We start from the raw sequence: 17,971 nt of genomic DNA on the forward strand, positions 1-17,971 counted from the left end.
CCAGTGCAGCAATTCTTATCTCGCTTTTCTCAGCCCGTCGGGCAAAGTCCAAGGTGCTCGGGGACAAGCAAAACTGCCAAGGATCTCTGCTCCTGGAGGGGGGGAAACAAAGTCCCACGTCCCCACGGTGTGCAACAAACAGGCCTGCCACCAGCTGTGACTCCAAATAATGGCACATAACCCGGGCTGAGGCCAAAACCCAACACAGGGAAGAGGTTTTATTATGGCTAGCAGCACCGAGAGCCTTTTGGGCACGTGACAGAGGGGTCCAGGAGCCTGCGTCACCCCCGGGGCTGCCCGCACCCACCCCGTGGGGTTGTGCTTACCCGGGAGCGATGGACGGGGTTGTCAAAGTCCGTTCCTTCGGGGGCCAGCAGCAGCCAGCCACCATAAATGGGTTTGGCCTGCAAAGAAACAGCAGAGAAGCGTCAGCTGGAGCCGCACGGGGGGCATCGGCACCGGGGGGCACGTGGGAGGGGAGCGCAGGAGCCTGCGTAAAGATGTGGCCGGGGAGGAGGTGGCTTCACGAGCTCCGGCTCCTGACCACGGGCAAATTCAGCCCAGGATGACTTTTTGGAGGCTCGATGGCAACTCGTGGTGTGTGTGAGACTGAGATGCGGGTTTGCAAAGACAAAAATCCACACCACAACCAGCAACCTGGCCGCAGAGCACCGAGGTCCAGGCTGCAGAGCCCATCCTCACCCACAGCCCCCCTGGCAGTCCGCAGCGTGCCCCTGCCCCGCAGAAAAATAAAAAAAACCACACGTGCTCCGAGGGAGAGCTCGCCCTTTTCCTTTTATTAATTATAGAGGAAAAACCAGGCAGCGCTGGCGGCGATCCAGCGCGCGGCCAGACCCGGCACCCCCCCTCCCCAGCCGACAGCCGAGCGGGCAGGAAGGTCAGAGCCTGGGGGGGGGAACATGGCTCACTCAGCCACAGGCAGAAAGGGAAAAAATACCCGGAAAGAAATGCAGCACAGCACTGCCATTTATCAGCTGGGGGAGGGAAAAAAAAAAGGCTCTTTCCACCAGCGGTTTTGGTGAGGAGCCATCCGTGAGCTGGTGTGGATGCTGCGCCCGTGGTGCCCCCCCCGGATCAACGGGATGGTGAGATGGGGACGGGCACCGGGCACGGGGAGGGGGCACGGCAGCCCCCGCAGCGTCCCGCGGGCACCGCTCCTCCTACGGGACGCGAGCCAGCCCCATTCCTGGCAAGGGCTGGGGCCAATTCCTAGCGCAAGAGCAGCCCGGCATTGCCACACCGGCTCCGGGGAGAGGCCAGGAGGGAGGAAACCCGGGGCAGATCCCACTTCAGGAGCTCCCCCCTGGCTCAGAGGATGCTGCTTCCCACCACGAGCTGTCCACGGCCATCCACACAGCAGAGGGAATTTGTGTTCCCAGCACCCCTCGAAACAACTTGGTTAATCTTTTCTTTTTCTTTTTTTTTTTTTACTCCTGAAATCTTAAGACTGTTTCCAATTCAGTACCTCCCCTAGATTCCTCCTGCCAGTTTCTGTGGTTTTGTAATGTTAAAAAAAAAAAAAAAAAAGAAAAAGAAAAGAAAGAAAAGTTTCCCCTCTGGAAAAATCCCTGCAAACAATAGAAGAAAACTGCCTATGCACCAAAAACTGTCAAACGCATGAAGCACTGAGTAAGCAAACTGGAAGCGAACCGGAGGAGTCGTTTTACTGTTTATAAAGCGGGAAGGAATAACAAAAATCTCTCACCCCCCTCCGCCGCAGGACGTATGGGCTTTAGGTGCTGCTCTCCCGACAGCTGGGAAAACACGGGTTGAGCACAGCCACCTCCCCCCTCTCTTTTCGAGGGGGTCCAAATTTTGGCAGAGGCTCCCCTGCTCCGTCCCGCGGCACCCACCTGGCCCCAAAATCCAGGGGGGGCTTTGCTGGTGCAGGGCAGCACCTGATGGGCACCTAACAGGGTCTGGGGACCCCCAGTGCCCCCCGTCCTGCTCACCTGGGTGCCGGAGCCCTGCTCGCCCGTGGTCCCCATGGCCCCCGGCCCCGTGTGGCGCTCCCCCGGCGCGTCCCCACCCCGGGGTGCCGGTGACGCCGCCGAGCCCGTGCCCACGCCAGGACTTTGGAGCGGGGGCTCTGGGACTGTCACGGCCGCTCCCCGACGTGCCGGGCTGTGGCTGCGTCCGCCCACGCGGCCCGGGCTTGCGGTGGCTTTTCCTCAACGCCTCTTGCGCTCCCGGGGAGAAGCAGAATTGTGAAATCCCACGTTAATCCAGGCGACCCCGCTCTCGTGGAAACGGGGCGCACGGGCGAGGGGTCTCCAAATTACCACGGAAGCGCCCGAGGTGAGCCCCTGAGCCAAGCCCCGGTGGTTTGGGAGGTATCACGTGCGCCCTTCGCTGTCGGGAACGAGGAAGAGGATGACAGCGGAGGCAGGACGCGGCGTCCCCGACGCCCAGCGCCACCACGCCGAGGAACCCGAGGTGGCAATGCCACCAGGAGCCAAACCACCAGGGCACAGCCCTCCTCCTTGCCCCGACCTTTCTCTCCATGCCCCTGGGCACGGCCAAACCCCAAAAAACTCAGCCCCGTGCACAAACCCCCGTACCAGACCCCGTACACGGCACGGCACCCCCAGCACGCCCACGCCTGACACCGGGGATGAAGCAATCCTGAACCACCTCCACCAAGGCCAGCAGCGAGCAGCCTCCACCCAGGCCTGCCGCCCTGCCCTACCTGCCCCTCAGCAGGCATCCTTTTTGCCTTAAAACTCTCCAATTTTGGCTCAGCCGGCTGCGTACAAAGCGCCCAGCACCTGAAATACACGACCTTAACACAGAGCGCGGTCGTTTCTTCACCGGCGTGATAAAAAAGCACCCCAGGACTATACTTATTCCAGCAGAAGCGTCCAATTGCGGATATTGAAACCAAAATAGCTGAAAGGTAGGAATTAGAGGCAGCCGGCGTGGGCAGCCCGGTTCCGTCTCCCCGCAGACGAGCGCTCGGCAGCGCTTTTTTAAAGCCAAACCAACACAAGCCACTGCTAAAAGGCAATGCCCAGAGAGGGACGAGCCTAAATGAAAAGGAGACGACCGAAACGAGTAGAGAAAGCCTGAAATAAACCCATCGCACCTGCATGGAGCCTGCCCTGCTTGGAATAAACCTGCTCGATGCCGCCGTGGGAGCGGTGCCGTGCCAGGAGCCTCCGGCTTCCTCCGGAGCTCAGGAAAAGGAGGAAACAACGCCCAGCACCGAGCACGACTCGCAGCAAGAACTTCTCCCGGCCAAGCTGATCCGTCCGACCTCGCGCCGAGAGATGGAAGAAGGAGGCTGGGATTCCAGGGATGCCCCCCGGGATCTCGCGGGCTGTCGGATGGGGAGCTCCCGGCTGCTTTACCGCAGGCAGCAGCCTCGCAGGGTGCCGGGGGGGCTCTGTTTTCCCCCAAAAGCAGCACCCAGCGGGTCGGCGAGCCGCAGCACGGAGCCGAGCAGAGGGCAGGCGCTGACGGCACCACGGCGCATCCACTCCCGGGGTGGGGCAGGAAGAGGAGAGCCGGTTCCTCCGGCACGGCTCGCGGTGACGAAGCCGAACGCCCGCCGCCACCCGGCACGGGAGGTGCCAAAGCTGCCCTGGAGACGAACGTGCAGCCTGGAAAAGAAGTGATTTGTGTGTGTGTGTGTGTGCGTGGCAAGGGCACCACCAGGGTGGGAATATGGCCAGGTCGGAGCCCCACAGCACCCCCGTGGCGCTGTCCTTGCGCAGCTTCTGGTGGCACCTCCGGGGAACACCCAGGTTCCTCTGATCCAGGGCAAGCTGCCCATGTAGGGACGGTGCTTTGAGTGCCCCCCTCACCTCCTCTCAGGTGTCACCATCCCGCCACCGTGTCCGTATGTCCATCCATCCGTCCATGGGTCGCACCCAGAGGTGTGCCGGGCCGGAGCTGGCAGCAGGAGGAGCGGGAGGAAGCGGAGAAGGAAGCGGCCCCAGCTCGGTTTACAGCAGGCTGTCAAGCTGACGCTGCCCAGGCGCCCCTCTCGCCCCGCCGGCACAGCTCCCAGCAGCCTGGGGTTGGGTTTGATGGGCGCGGGGAGCTGCTCGGAGCCTCTCACAGAGCGGGGTGACGCAGGGACCCCCGGGCAACGGGGTGGAGGAGGCGAGGTGACCCGCTTCCAACGGGCAGGAGGGGTTGTTGGAGCGTGCCAGCATGTGGAGCAGGGGGTTACGGGGCCAAAGGGGGGCTGTGACACCAACCAGCACGCCCGTTTGGCTGGATTTGTGCCTGCAGCGGTGCCTTCGCTCCTCCCTGCCCCATGCACGCGTGCTGTGAGCCTCAACCCATAAACCCACACACATTTCCCCAAAAAAACATCTCCTCCAAACGCCAGGAGCCACCTTCCAGGAGGAAGAAGCAACCCCATGAGCTGGAGACCGAAAACCAAGTCTCCCTTTGTGGCCAGCCCCATGGCAAAGCACCCGGGTGCCCATCGGGGTGCGGGGACAGCGGGCAGGGTGGGGATGGGGTCCCGGCAGCCGGTCCCGACCCACCCCGGGGTGCATCGAGGGAAACCCGAAGCCATCGCCGGGAGAAGCCTCCTGGCTCCGAGCGCGTGGCGGGAGGGATAATCTGTTTAGGCTGCCGGCAGACGTAATCAGCCTGTCTCGGGTGGAGGCAGGGCTGGTTTTGTTCAGGCTCGGCAACCGAGTGGGAAGGGGAAAATTAAAAAATAATAATAATAAAAAAAAAAAGGACCGTTGCTGGAGAGCTGTAACCTCTGCCCGCGACGATGCTCAGCGCCCAGAGCCCTGCACTTGGGGGTCAGCCCCGTGGTTTTGAGCAGCTCTGCGAGAAAATAACAGCCCCAGCCTGGCCCTGGCTGTGTTTGAGCTCACGGTAACTCACATCCTGCCACCTTTTGGGGCTTAGCCCCGATATTCACCAAAGGGGAACCCCCCTGCTGCTCCCCGTGCACCTCTGGGTCGCAGCTCCCAGGGTCAGCACCCCCTGCGTGCCACCTCCCGAACCAGGGACGCGTTTTTTTGGCAAAGCCCTAGGAAAATATCACCGCCAGCAGCGTGCCTGCAACCTCGAAAGAGGAAATCCGGGCGGTTTCAGCCCCGCTCTCGGGTTCTGCACACCTCTGAGCACCGGAGAGCGTCACTGGGGCGGCCGTCACCCCGCAGGAATGGGGAAGGTGTTCGGGGTGGGAACGGGGTCAGAAAACCAAGCAGGCTTCCCGAGCACAGCTTCTAGGAACAGGCAGCGATCGTTTCATGCTCGGCGTGCTCCCAGCACGGCCCGCGGAGCCCTGCAGCACCCAGCCAGCGACCCCAGCAGCGCCCCCAATCCACACTCCAACCCCAATCCACACTCCAACAACCACCCCGAGGGCCAGGAAGGTGCAGCACGGCCCCGGCAGTGGAGCTGCTCACATCTGGGTTCCCTCGTTCACGCAGTTATTTCCCCTCTGCCACTTGCCACTTGGCGACGTGCAGGGGACATGGGGCCAAACCCCGACGCTCGCTGCGCCCCGGGCGAGCAGGGCCAGCACCCTGCAGCCACCTCTGCCACAAAAAAACCATTTGCACAGCCTGCCCGTGGCCGAAGCTGCAAATCAGCGGGGCCAGGCTTTAACCACCCATGCGGGACGAGGCCAAACCAGGCCGGGCTGCCCGGAGCTGACCCCAAAGCCGGGCGCTGCCCGGGCAGAGAGCTGCGTGGGCAGCGGGACCGATCGACCAGAGGGGCAGGAAGGGAAAGGCCGAATTCGGCTTTCATGCCAATCCCTGAGCCCTGACCCCAGTCGAAGCAAGATTTTGGGGAGGCTGGTTGCAGTTTGCACGGGCATTTTATCAAGGGGCAGCGAAACAGGAGCAGAGGAGAGAAGGCAAGGGTCCTGCGAGCCCCGATCCCGCTCCCAGAGCGCAGCGTGCCCGCAGCGAGCAGGCTCGGAGCCACCTCCCACCCACGACGGAGCTCCCCCGGCGCCCTGGAGAAGCCACAACATCTCTCCAGAGTGCCGGCGAGGGGATTTATCGCTTCCTCGGGTGCCGGAGCAGATAAGGTGCGGCGCCACGCAGCAACACAGAAGCATGCGAAGGGGCCGCAAGCAGCACTGGGCACCGCCGTGTCCATCCCCAGGGCCACAAAGGGGGTCAAGAGCACCCAAAGCCGGCCCTAAACCCAACCCTATATCCCTCCCAAGTCCTCCCCAGCTTGCACAGTGCTCCCCAAGGCCGGGATGTGGCCCACGAGGGGCAGCCACCCAGGGACACCGGGGCGCGTCCCCCCGGTCCCGAATTCCTGCTTGCTGCAGCGGCCGGGGGAGGCGGGTTTGACATTTGCAGAGAATCTCCCCCCTGTTTGGCCCTAATAATTAGTCGATTAACAGCGGATTTTTGCAGCATGATACAAGCAGCCGGCAATGCACGCGCGGGGGCTGCTTTCCAGCAAAGAGGGGGCTTCTCCTCCGCCCCCCCAGGAGCAGGAGGGGGATGGCAAAAGCGTGCCCTGGACACAACCCCTCACCTCTGCTGCCCTTACAGCACCGGGATATGACCCCAACCCAACCCCATCAGGGCAAACCACCCCAAAACCCCTTTGGTTTCCCACTCTCTTTAAGGCCGGCGGTGCTGCGTGGCACGAAGCGGAGTTGCTGTAGGGTCAGCACATCCCACAGGCAGCTCCCCAGCCTCCTGCTTCAGCCGTGGCTGGACACGAGCCCTCATCCTCTGTGGCCCTAAGGGCAACGCAACACCCCACAGCAAAGCTCGGGGCGCTGGGGCAAAGGGCTCAGCTACAGGGACGATGCTCGGGGCGAGGTGGCCGGCACCGGGGATTCACCCGCTGCACCCAACACCACCAGTCGCCAGCCTCGGGGCTGTCTAGGACGGTAGGAAAGGGATAAGGTCCAAAAGGAAAATTGAAATAACCAAATTCGCTGTCAGGGCACCACAGGCCGGGGCAGGAGGAGGCGGTGGGAAAGTCTGCAGCACCATTTTCTAACTGGGTGGTCCTTCGGGCATCCGTGCCATGATCTCACAACACAAAAAAAAAAGGAAAGAAAGAAGACACTGGTAGCTGGGAAGGCGTCCTCAAATTCCTCTATCTGTGCCAGTCCCCATGCCCCGAGAGAGCGCACGCATGGAGAAAATTAAAAGCAACTGCTTCACGCCCTGCTCTTCTTCCAATTCAGGCCAGGCGTAATTTGGAGGTTAATTCCCAGCCTGTTCCTGTTTTGGGGGGGCTTCGTTTTCCCTACGACCCAAATGCAGGGACGCTCACATATGCCTGGTCCTATATTCATCCCCCCACAGCCCTGCCAAGTCCCGGCTGCTTTCCTTGGGGCTCCCATCGATGGGGCCAGGCTCTAGACTGGCGATGGAAAAAGGTCACCAGGAACCCCAAAAAAACATCCATCCTACCCAGGCAGGCAGATCCACACAAGGGGTTGCCAGGAGGTTACAAGGGCCTGGGCGCAAATTGCCAGGAAAAAGGGAATTCCCACCAAAAGGGAATTTCTCCGTCGCTGGGAATGGGGCAGCACGAGGGGAGCTGGCGATGGGTGGCACTTGAGCAGCACCCCAAACCCCGCTGATGCTCCACGTCCCGGCCGGGCAGGGGCCGGATCCTGCCAGCAGCACCACGCATCGGCAGGGCACCGAGCACCCACAGCGGGGCGCACGCAGCAGCAGATATTCCCCGGGGAAGAAGCGGATGAAATGCCTGACCCAGTTTTTTCCGTGCCACCAGGGCGCCCCGGAGGCTTGAATAAGGTTTGGGGGCCAAGGACGCGTCACCTGCAGCCCAAGAGGGGACAAACAGGACCCCAGAAGGTGACAGGACCGCACGCAGCCACCCCAAATCGTGCTGACCCCCCCGGCAGCACGGCCGCACACGAAAACAACTCGTGAACGGAGAGCTCCCGGGATTTGGGACTTAGCATCCACGCAGCCCTTTGAAGTTGGACGCGCTAAGTCCGATTACCATTAGGGAGCTGCAGCTCGTTAATCCCGATGTTTGGGGCCGAATCGCCCCCGGCCCCGCTCCGGGTTTTGTTCCCAAAGCCAGCACCACCACCAAACGTTGGGGACGCTTGGCACAGGGGAGCAGGTCCCGGAGCCCCGGAGCACCCAGGAAGCCGGAGGGGCGGCTCCTGACGCCCCCGCAGGGATTTTTTATAGGATAAAAAGCCAAAAGGGACATGAGTGCGTAAGTGCGAAGTACCTTCACCTTTCCTACCAGCCAAGCGGAAAGGTCAGATGACTCAAAAGGACTTTTCCAGCCCGGCTCCGGGCGAGCCCTGCCGTGGCCCCTCCGCACGGGACGCCCCCTCCCCAAACCGGGCTTCTTTTAATAAATAAATAAAACCCCATAACGATAATAAAAGACGATCCGGGGCCGGGAAACAAACCGTTAGCCCAAGGGGTGCACCCCGGGGGTCCTGGTGGAGGGAGGACACGGGGAGGGAGGGTGTGCGTGCACCACCCGCTGCCGGAGCCTCCATCTTCTCTGCAGGCTTCCCCGGGGCCGCGAGGGAGCAGCCGTATGGGATCGAGGTGTTCTCCCCCCCCACAAGCAGAGCCCCAGGCCCCAATCCTGCCTGCGGGGTTTGGGGTGACCCCGTCCATCCCTATGGGGGCTGTCAGGGGTCAGCCCCCACCACAGCCCCCAGGGGAACAAAGCCCCCAAGGGGTCTCCTCAAACCACCTCGAGCCCCCCGGTGCCATCGGGCCCTACACAGCCGGCACTTTGACCCCCTAAAAAAAAATATATTTAACATTATCGCATCCAAGAGGCGGCGAAACCCTACACGGGGCAGCACCAGGGGGTCAACCGGACCCTTTTTTTCTTTTTTTTTGGGGGGGGGCTCAGCCTCAGCACCCTCCGGGCCGGCTCCTTTGTCTGGGCACGGCGGCGACGCTCCCCGCCCGCCCCTTCCCGCACACACCACGGCATTTTTTCCAGTTACATTTTTTCCATATTAGCCCTCAGATTTCATTATGTCCCGCTCACCCCCCCCCCACACACACACACCCCACACACACACACACACCCCAAGCAATATGTCTGATCTCATTGCCATAATAGGATCGGCGGCGGTGGCAGCCCCCCCAGCCCCGGCACCTTTCCGCATTGGGGGGAGAAAAAGGGGGAGAGCAGTGTCGTGCCCCCCCTAACACCCCCGCACCCCAAATCCTTGTGGTGTTGGGTGCCGGGTGGGCCAGAAAGGGGTCACGGGGGGGGGGGCTGCGTGAGGCCTGGCAGGAGGAGGAGGAGGGGAAGGAGGAGGAAGGCCCATTCCCGCCCCAGCCTGCCCAGGAACAGGCGGCGATCGCCTTCCGCTCCCCTCCCCAGGAAATATGGGGTGCTATAGGGCCGGGGGGCCGTGCCCACGGCACCCCGGGGGGGCTGGTTGGGTTCTAGACGAGTTTTTGTTCCCCATGACTTTGGGCATCTCCCGATAGCACCCATAGGATCCCCCCTAGCTGCTGCCACCCACCCTGCACCCTAATAGGGGCTGGGGTCACCCCCAAGTACCCGTGACCCCAAAAGGAGGGGGGCACTGGGGTGGGACGGGGGACCAGTGGGTGCCTGTGGGGTGCTGGGTGTCCTGTGGGACACCCAGGTATACATAGGGCCTGCAGGCACCCTATGGGACCCCCGGACACTCTATGGGACCAGGGATCCGTGGGTCCCGTTGCTACCCATGGGGTCAGCAGGCATCCCACGGGACCCATAACCAACAGGAGCAGCAGCACCCATGGGACCCCACGCTATCCACGGGGCCAGCAGGCACCCCGTGGGACCCCGTGAGACCCCACGGGTCCCTCTGCTAACAGTGGGGCCAGCAGAAACCCACAGCACCCACAGGGCCGGGAAGCACCGACGGGACCCTACAGCACCCCTGGGAGCCTGGGGCCACCTGGGGGGCACCCATGGGTGCCGCCACCACCCGGAAAGCACCCATAGCACCCCACCACCACCTACAGGACCCCCCCACCACCCTAAAAGACCCCGCAGCGGGTTCCAACCCACAGAACCAAGCGGGGCGGTTGGGCACCGAGCAGCGCGGGGCGGTTTTTGGGGCGAAAAGCGTGGCTTTTGGGGTCGGCCCCCACCTGGTTGAGGTCCTCGTCGTTGAGCAGGTGGGACTCGCGGGGCTTGAAGCAGTTCTGGCACTTGCTCTTGTTGAAGATGTTGGCCTGGAACTTCCTGCACGGGTTGTCCTTGGCGGCCATGGTGCGCGCGCCCCCCCCCGCTCTGCGCGCCCCCGACCACCCCCCCCCCCCCTTTAAATCAGCGCCCCCCCGCCGGCCGCCCCCTGGCCACTGCTGCCAGCACCGAGCCCATGGCCGGATTTATATAAATATATATATTTTTTTTTTGGGGGGGGGGCGCCAAAAAGAATTTGGGGGGAGTTTTAAAAAAATAGGCAAAAAAAAAAAAAAAAAAAAAAAAAAAACGGAAAAAAAAAAAAGGAAAAAAAAAAAAGGAAAAAAAGAAAAATGAGAAATTGTCCCCCCGAAAATCGAAATTACAAAAAAAAAAAAAAAAAAAAAAAAAAAAATCGGTGGAAAAACGGGAGCCAGGCGCGGCGGCCGCCCCCTCGGCGGGCAGCGCGCAGCACCGCGGGGCGGGAGCGCGCAGCGGGAGCGCGCACGGCCGCCCAGCCCCCGCCCGCGGGGCGGGGATTGAGGGGGCGTGGCCTAAAGGGGAGGCGGGCGTGGTTTAGAGGGAGGTGGGCGTGGCCTGGAGGCGCGGGCTGCGAAGCGCCCAGCTGGCGGGCTCGGGAGGGAGGGGCGGGGCGTGGGTGGAGATGGACGTGCGTTGTGGCCAATGGTGGTGGGAGGAGGTTGGTAACAATAGGGCGCTGAGGCCAATGGGGTGCAAGGAGAAGGGAGGGCGCGCGGCGGGCGGTGCTGACAGCTGGGGGCGGGGCCTTGGGGGGTGGGGGGGCGCTGGGCTGGGCCCCCCCGGCTCCGTGCATGGCCCCCATGCACCCTGCAAAGCCCCCACACCGTGCACAGCCCCCCCGGCGTGCACCGAGGTCCCCCACACCATGCACGACCCCCCACACCATGCACGACCCCCCCCCATACCATACAGGACCCCCCTCTACCATACACGACCCCCCCACAGCATGCACGACCCCCCAATACCATGCACGGAACCCCCGCACCATGCATGACCCCTCCCATCCCATGCACGACCCCCCCACACCATGCATGACCCCCCAGTACCATGCACGACCCCCCCATACCATACACAACCCCCTCCCACCATGCAAGACCCCCCCACTATAAACTACCCCCCATACCATACACGACCCCCCCATACCATGCACGACCCCCCCACACCATGCACAAGCCCCCCCCCAGCATTGCACAGCCCCCCCCGGCACCATTCCATGCATTGGGACCCCCCCCATACAGCCCTATGCACAGCCCAGCACCCCCTCAGCCATGAAATGCGAGCAGCAAGGGGCTGCCCCCAAAAAATACCCCCCCAAATTGGGGGGGGGGGCACACCCCAGCCCCCAGGTGCCACCCCCCACAGCAAAAACACCACCCCGGTAACCCCGACCCCGTTCAGGTGGGCACGCAGAGGGGTCCCCTCCCGCCTGGCCCCATGGGGGGGGGACAAACAGGGACAAACAGGGACAGGGGTGCCCCCCCCCACCCCGTGCCACCACCCTGGGGCCCGTGGGGAGCTCCTGTTTGCCCAGCAGGGCGATAAGGAACCGGCAGGGCGATAAGGGGGAGGCCGAGGGACCCATGAGTGCCATGGTTGGGTGCCAGCCTTGATCCCGGGGGGCCAGCAGGGACACCTGGGGACACCGGGCGTGCTGGGGGGGGCACCATTAGGGATGGAGATGTGGCAACGCCAACCCCACAAGGCGACGGGGCGAGCGTGCCAAGCGGCACCTCCACACCGCACCCCGACCCGTGTGTCCCTCAGGATGGCCCCCACAGCCCCCGCCGGCACCGGACGGGGCCCTGCTTTTAGGACCGGCCCCGCCGACCTCCTCACGGCCCCATAGGGACCAGGAAAAAAACCCGTGGGAGGCGAGGCCGCCGTCCCCTCGGCCAGGCGCTGCCCCAGCGTTTGATGTGGCACCAGGCCTCGGCGGCCTCGCCGCGCCGGCACCCGCCGGTAAATAGAGGCCGGCAGGGTTGCGAGCTTGTTTATTAATTTTTTTGCCTTCATCAAAGGCCTCTTTAATCATCCCTCAGCCCTCCTGCCACTCGGAGCACGCACGGCGCGACGTGCCGCGGTGGGGACAGGACGGGGAAGGTTTGGGGTTGCCCACGGGGAGCGGTAGCACCGCCGTGTGCCCCCCGACCCCATATCGCCCACCCTATTAGCCCCGTTCGTGTGATGCTCCCAGCTCCCAGCCCTGTGCCTTGCTGCTTTGGGGTGGATTTCTCACCTTTCTCTTGACCCTAAAGCCCTAAAAGCGAGGCGGCCCTCCTCCAGGCAAGGAGGGGGTTTCTCTTTAGGGATTTGCAGTCCCTGATGCCATCACCGTGGACCCAACATCCACCATCCACATGACCACAGGACACTCCTTTGGATTTCATTTTCCTGCCCCAATTCCCTGTTTTTCTGTCCCCCCATCCTTTGGTGTTGCTGAATTATTCCCCAGCACCTCCCAGACCAGCGGCGCGACCCCCAGCACACCCATGGCAATGCTCCCCGGAGGCCTTTGGCTACGGGGCCGGGGGAGAGGAGCACGGGGGGACCTCTGCACCCCCAACTGATGCTTGGGGGACTCTGTGGGGTGTGTGTCCCTCCCCTGGGTGCCCCAGGGTGCTGCCACGACACACCGGGCAGAGCCACGCTGCCAGCATCCCCTCCCCGAGTGGTGCCACGGCTCGGGGCCGCGACCTGGCGCCGGGGCCGGCAGCACTCGCGGGGAAGCGGCTGGTGCCGGGGCTGGCTCCAGCCTTCCCAAAAATCCAGCCGAACGGGACGAGCCTCTCCATAAACCTGTCGAGCTGCATTCAGCCAGGCAGGAGCCAGCGTCCGTGCGCTGCCGCCGGCCGCCCGCCTGCTGCCTTGGATGGGTGCAGCGAGCGGGGCTGCCAAAAAACTCGACTCCTTGCACGTGCCCCCCGTGCCGGCAGGTCCTGGCACGGCCGGAGGCACCAAGTGCTCCCGTGCATGCTGCTGTGATGGGCAGCCCGCACATCCCGTCCCCAACGCCCCCGCTGTGGGGATGCCCGGCTGTGCGTAGCAGCCCAGAGCCGGTCCGGAGCAGTTTTCTCCAAGTAGGGCAATTAAAATAATGGGAAAATGGAAAGTATTTGTCAGGGAGCTGCGGTGGCAGAAGGGGAAGGTGCTGTGGTGAGTCAGCGATCCCAAGCGAAGCCCCAGCGCCAGGTAAACAAGCTGAAAACCAGGAGGTGTTAGTCACCGGGGCTGGCTGCACCGGCCCCAGCACGGGAAGGGCACCACCGACCCCTCCTGCCCCAGAAAAAGGGTTTGGTGGCACCAAAAATCCCGCCACAAAGCAGCACCCGCTCCCCATCGTGTGCTCCCCACAAGCAGCCACCTCCACCCGTGAGGACATCACCAGGATGGGGACATGGGATGTGTGGCTGTGCCACACAGGACCCCAGGAGCCACCCTGTTTTGTAGGAAAACTTTTATGGGATGTTTCTTCCTGCAGGGCCGGGTGCTGCTGGGGCAGGAGGAGGACGCTTGGGTGCTCCCCCTGCGTGGCCATCGCTCCTCGCGTGACCTCGGGTGAGTCGTTTCGTCTCCCTGTGCCTCCACCTCGCCGTCATTACGCTGGAGCCAGACGGACGGATGCCCAGGGGAGAGGGGAGGATTTGGTGTTTAAAGCCCTGGGATCCCTGCTGGATCCAAGTTGGGACCGGCTGGCGCCTGCGAGGGTTTCCCTTCTCCTGCCCCGTGCCAAGCAGGGCATGAGGTTCCCCTGCTCCTGCCCAGCCATGGGGGGCTGGATGGGGCCAGGGGCTCGGGTGTCCCCATGCCCCAGTGCTTCTGGTGGCGAGGGGGAACCTACAGGTTAGAAATATGGGGCAGACAAACAGCCTGATGGAGGGAGGAGACCCCCTGGGCTGCCCCAATGCCATCTTCTTGCCCCCAAAAGACCCAAATCACCCTCTGGAAGAAACGCCACTGCAGCCCAGAGAGGAGGCAGCAGCTAGGAAAGATCCCGCAGAGGGTCCAGGGCAGCTCTTTGCTTCGCTGGGTGCTCACACACACACACACACGGGCCTGAGCTAGCCCCAGGAGCTGCCCTAAATCGCGTCCCACCAAGCAGAGATTTCCTCTCACCCACAGCCTCCCATGCCTGCGAGTTCGTACCCTGCTAAAATTGGGCCAAATGTTAATTGCGCTCCCAGCCGAGCTATCACGGCTGCTTCCTGCCATCAGACCTCGCTGCGCTTTACGGGGGAGAAAAATCCAGCCTTTTTGTCCCCACGTGTGCCTCCCCCAGCCTTGTCTGGCCAGGATCACCCCGTGAGGTCCCCCCCTATATCCCCCCACCCTCCTGCCCGCCGCCAGCCCCTCGCCGCCGCAGCCGTCGGGTGTCTGCTCCGGTGACTCCACATAATGCAGGTTTTCCAAATGGCAACGTCGCCTGGCTGTAAATTAAATACTCGGGAGAAACCCATTATAACGCAGCGACGCAATTAGCTTTATCAGCCAGCCCAGAGTGATGCCAAAAAAGCAGAGCCGACTCACTTGACAGGAGCTGCCATCCATGAAACCGAGCTAACGACCTTAATTATATTTTTAGCTTCTAATTTTTGGCTGACAGGATCCCCAATTACCCAGCCCATAATTTGCCCAGGGACTGCCATCAGCCTACCTGGTCTCTAATTCCCAGGGTCAGCCCTTTTATCCCCTTTTTACACATTTAGACTCCCACTGGCCGCCCTCCAGCCCGCTGGAATTTCCCCAGGGTTTCACAGCGCTAAAAATTAACAGCGCGGCTCCTCCGGCAGCCTGCAAGCCTGGTCCTGCAAGGGTCCCAAGAGAAAAAAAAACCTCGGCCTGACAAAACCCAGCCCCGGGTTGGGGTCCCCGTGGAGATCCAGCCTTGGTGGAGCAGGTTGGCAGCGGGAGAGCCCGGGCCAGGCGTGAGCGCCGTGCGTAATCTGGAGCAGGGGCGATGTCGGAGGTGGTGACAGGGTGAAAATCCTGCGTTTTTCACATCAGCTGCTCCGTCCGAAGGTTGTTCTTTGACTCATCTCCCCTATCTGCTTCCCACACACACCGACGCCGTCCTCTCCCTCCCCGTGGCAGGCACTGGTGGTGTTTTACTCTCGGTGCCAGCCCTGCGCCCCAGCAGGTGCCGGATTTGGGGCGCTGGCCTTGAGCACAGCCTGGTTTTCACAACATTTTCCTTCCCTGATCCACACCAGCTTTGGGCAAGGCGGCTTTTTGGCACCTTTGCCCAGCCACCAGACCCCCCCAGACCCCACAGCACGGGGGCTGCAGCAGCGCCTGGCCCCCGATGGGTGCTGAGCACCCTTGGGGCGATGCGCCAAGGTGGGGTGGCAGGGTAAGGCCAGGGTGCAACGCAGGGAACGGAGCAACACGGGCTGGTCAGGGGCTGTCCGAACCCCAAATTGTGTGTGGGGCTGGTGAAAAAGGATGCTCAGGTGCTGCCGAGCCCCTATCCGGGCAGGGCAGGAGCTGGAGGGGGGGGTGGGCTGCAAACAGAGCCCCCAGCACCCAGCACCCAGCACCCAGCCGGGCTGGGCGAGCCGAGGCTGCCACCTCCTGGGCAGAGCCACGAAAAGCCGGGCCCTGCTTCTCTGCCACCCCCCCCGGCTGCAGAAATGGGGCAGAGGGGGCCGCATCCCTCGGTTGTGCCCCCCCCCCGGCCCTAAATTGTGCCCCCCATCGGCTCCCGGTTGTGCCCAGCCGGGGGTGGCAGCAGGGGGCTGGCACTCGCTGGCGGTGGCATCCCGGGGACATGGGCACAAGCCCTGGTGGTGAATTTATTTTATATTTATTTTATTATTTTATTTTATTTTATTTTATTTTATTTTATTTTATTTTATTTTATTTTATTTTATTTTTTTATTTTATTTTATGGGGATGGGATGGGTGCAGCTCTGCCGCTGGGCTTACCCGTACCCCAAAATTGGGGGATTCAATCACAGAGCAGCTGCTGCGAGGCACGGCAGGAGGCGGTGGGATGCGTGATGGTCGGGCAGCGGGGGTCATTGGGTGCATCCCGACCCCAGCACGCTCGAGATCAGGCGTCCACGGGGAATTAGGGTGAGAGAAATGAGTCCCCAGCAGCCAGCTGTGCTCAGCCCGGCCTCACGGTTTCAACCCAAAACGGCTCCTCTTCCCCTTCCCCCCCCCTCACGGCCCCTCTTTTGGGGTCCCAAAGGGAGCACACGTGCAAGCAAATGCCTTGGCTGAGGTTTCACAAATCAGAAAGGGGGCTGAGAGCAGGCTGGAAGGAAAATATCCCGGGAAAGCTGCTGCGAGCACCAACGGGAAGGCGAGGCTGCCCCAAAAAGGCTGGGAGCCGAACGCTGTTCACGCAGCGTGCCCGTGCTCCTTGCAGCAGCAGCACCGGGGCACGAGCCCGGAGGAATAAAACCATTTTTTTGGTGGGACAAAACTGGGCTCCATGTCCCCAAAATGGACCCGGACGCTGCTGGAGCCGTCTGCAGGTGGGTGCTGAAGGACCCGGAGCCACGCTAGGAGGGTGCACGGGGAGCGGCCGTAGGATGCTCTCCCTCCAGCACCACATAGCAGGGGCAGGATTTAACCCAGGAGAGGGGTAAGGCACCCGTGGCAAGAAAGCAGCAGGCAGGGGGCTGAATTTGGAGGCCCTTCAGAGCCACGCGGCAGCCTCGGAGGTGCGATGCCACTCGGGGCACTCGCGGTGCCCGGCCGGGTGACGGGGGCGCAGCCGCAGCACCCCCGGAGGATTTTAGAGCTGAGCTCACAGGGCTTGGTCTCTGCTCAGCGAGGAGGGACAAACCGCCCCCAAAGTGCTTCTCACTTCCCTCTTGAGGGCACGCGAGGGTGGAAACTGCAAGTCCCCCGCTGCTATTTACGGGGGCAGGTTTCCCCTGCAAAACCCCGAGAGCCGGCGGGCAGGGCTGGGGCCGTAGCTCCAGGCCCTCATCGCACCGTGCTCGAGCAGTGCAAGCAGACCCCAAAAATCTCGATTTCCTTCGTCCTGCAGGCAAACGAGACCCGGGCTCTGCTTCCCCCTGGGGCTGCCGCGGTGGGGTGAGTGACAGAGTGACACCGGGGCGAGTACAGAGCCGGAGTTTTTTTAACTGAGCGGAAAAACCTTGACGCTGCCCCGCTGATGTTTATAGAAAGTCTCAGGCATTGCTTCTTCCTTCCCCCTCCGGCTGCTTCTGCAGAAAACGTCCCCGGGGCTGAGCTGAGTCACCGTCCCACCGCACTCGTGGTGCCCTCGCACCTTCCCGGCCGCGTGGATAAGGGGGAAAAACCACCAGGAGTGAATGCAGCAGGGGAAAAGGGGGCAAAACCAGTAGCTGCCCAGTCTGGTTTGTTGTATTTTGAGGTGCCACAGGTCGCTGTGGGGGCACAGGGCTGGGGCTCGGTGCCAGCAGCCCGCTCCCTCCTGTGCCAGCTCGGCGAGGGGCCCCGCGGCTCCGCTCCTTCCCTGCTCTGCTGACCAAAGCCCCGTTTTCAGGGTGAGGTGAGCCCTAAAAATAACTGTTTAGCTGTATCCCTGGAGGCTGCCAGCGGCGCAGTGGTGGCCCTTTGCCCCGTGCCACCCGGGCTGTGTTGTTGAGGCTTCCTGCACCCACTGCCAGCAGCGCCGAGCCTGGCCGCAACCTGCGGTGCCCACGCCAGGCAGCTCAGCCCTCCTGCAACCCTCCTGCCCCCGAGGGATAAATGAACCAGAAAAAAGCATTTCCAGCTTGCTGTTGGGAGCCATGAGATGCTCTCAAGACGTTGAGCAGGAGCCAGGCAGGCCAGCAGCACCGCGCAGCCTTTTGCTCAACCA

At 62.5% G+C, this 17,971-nt stretch overlaps 1 protein-coding gene across 10 annotated transcripts in view; it reads right to left on the reverse strand.

Annotated features, from left to right (window-relative positions):
• The window catches only part of MPRIP (myosin phosphatase Rho interacting protein), a 66,943-nt gene extending 56,703 nt beyond the window's left edge, over window positions 1–10,240 (reverse strand). For 9 of the 10 annotated variants that reach the window (XR_014698092.1, XM_084536219.1, XM_084536218.1 and 6 more), the window contains exons 1-2: window positions 10,095–10,240; window positions 327–404 (exon numbers count right to left, since the gene is read on the reverse strand). Coding sequence is in view for 9 of the 10 variants with exons in the window: in XM_084536219.1 (XP_084392345.1) it covers window positions 327–404; window positions 10,095–10,214 (198 nt within the window). In the remaining variant the exon portion in view is untranslated. Of the gene's footprint in view, window positions 1–326; window positions 405–3,106; window positions 3,459–10,094 lie in introns of those variants that run through there. The other variant, XM_084536217.1, reaches the window with a different exon arrangement.
• Window positions 10,241–17,971: the final 7,731 nt, after the last annotated feature.

The sequence above is a fragment of the Aythya ferina genome (genome assembly GCF_964211825.1).
Source record: "Aythya ferina genome assembly, chromosome: 15".
Taxonomy (NCBI): Eukaryota; Metazoa; Chordata; class Aves; order Anseriformes; family Anatidae; genus Aythya; species Aythya ferina.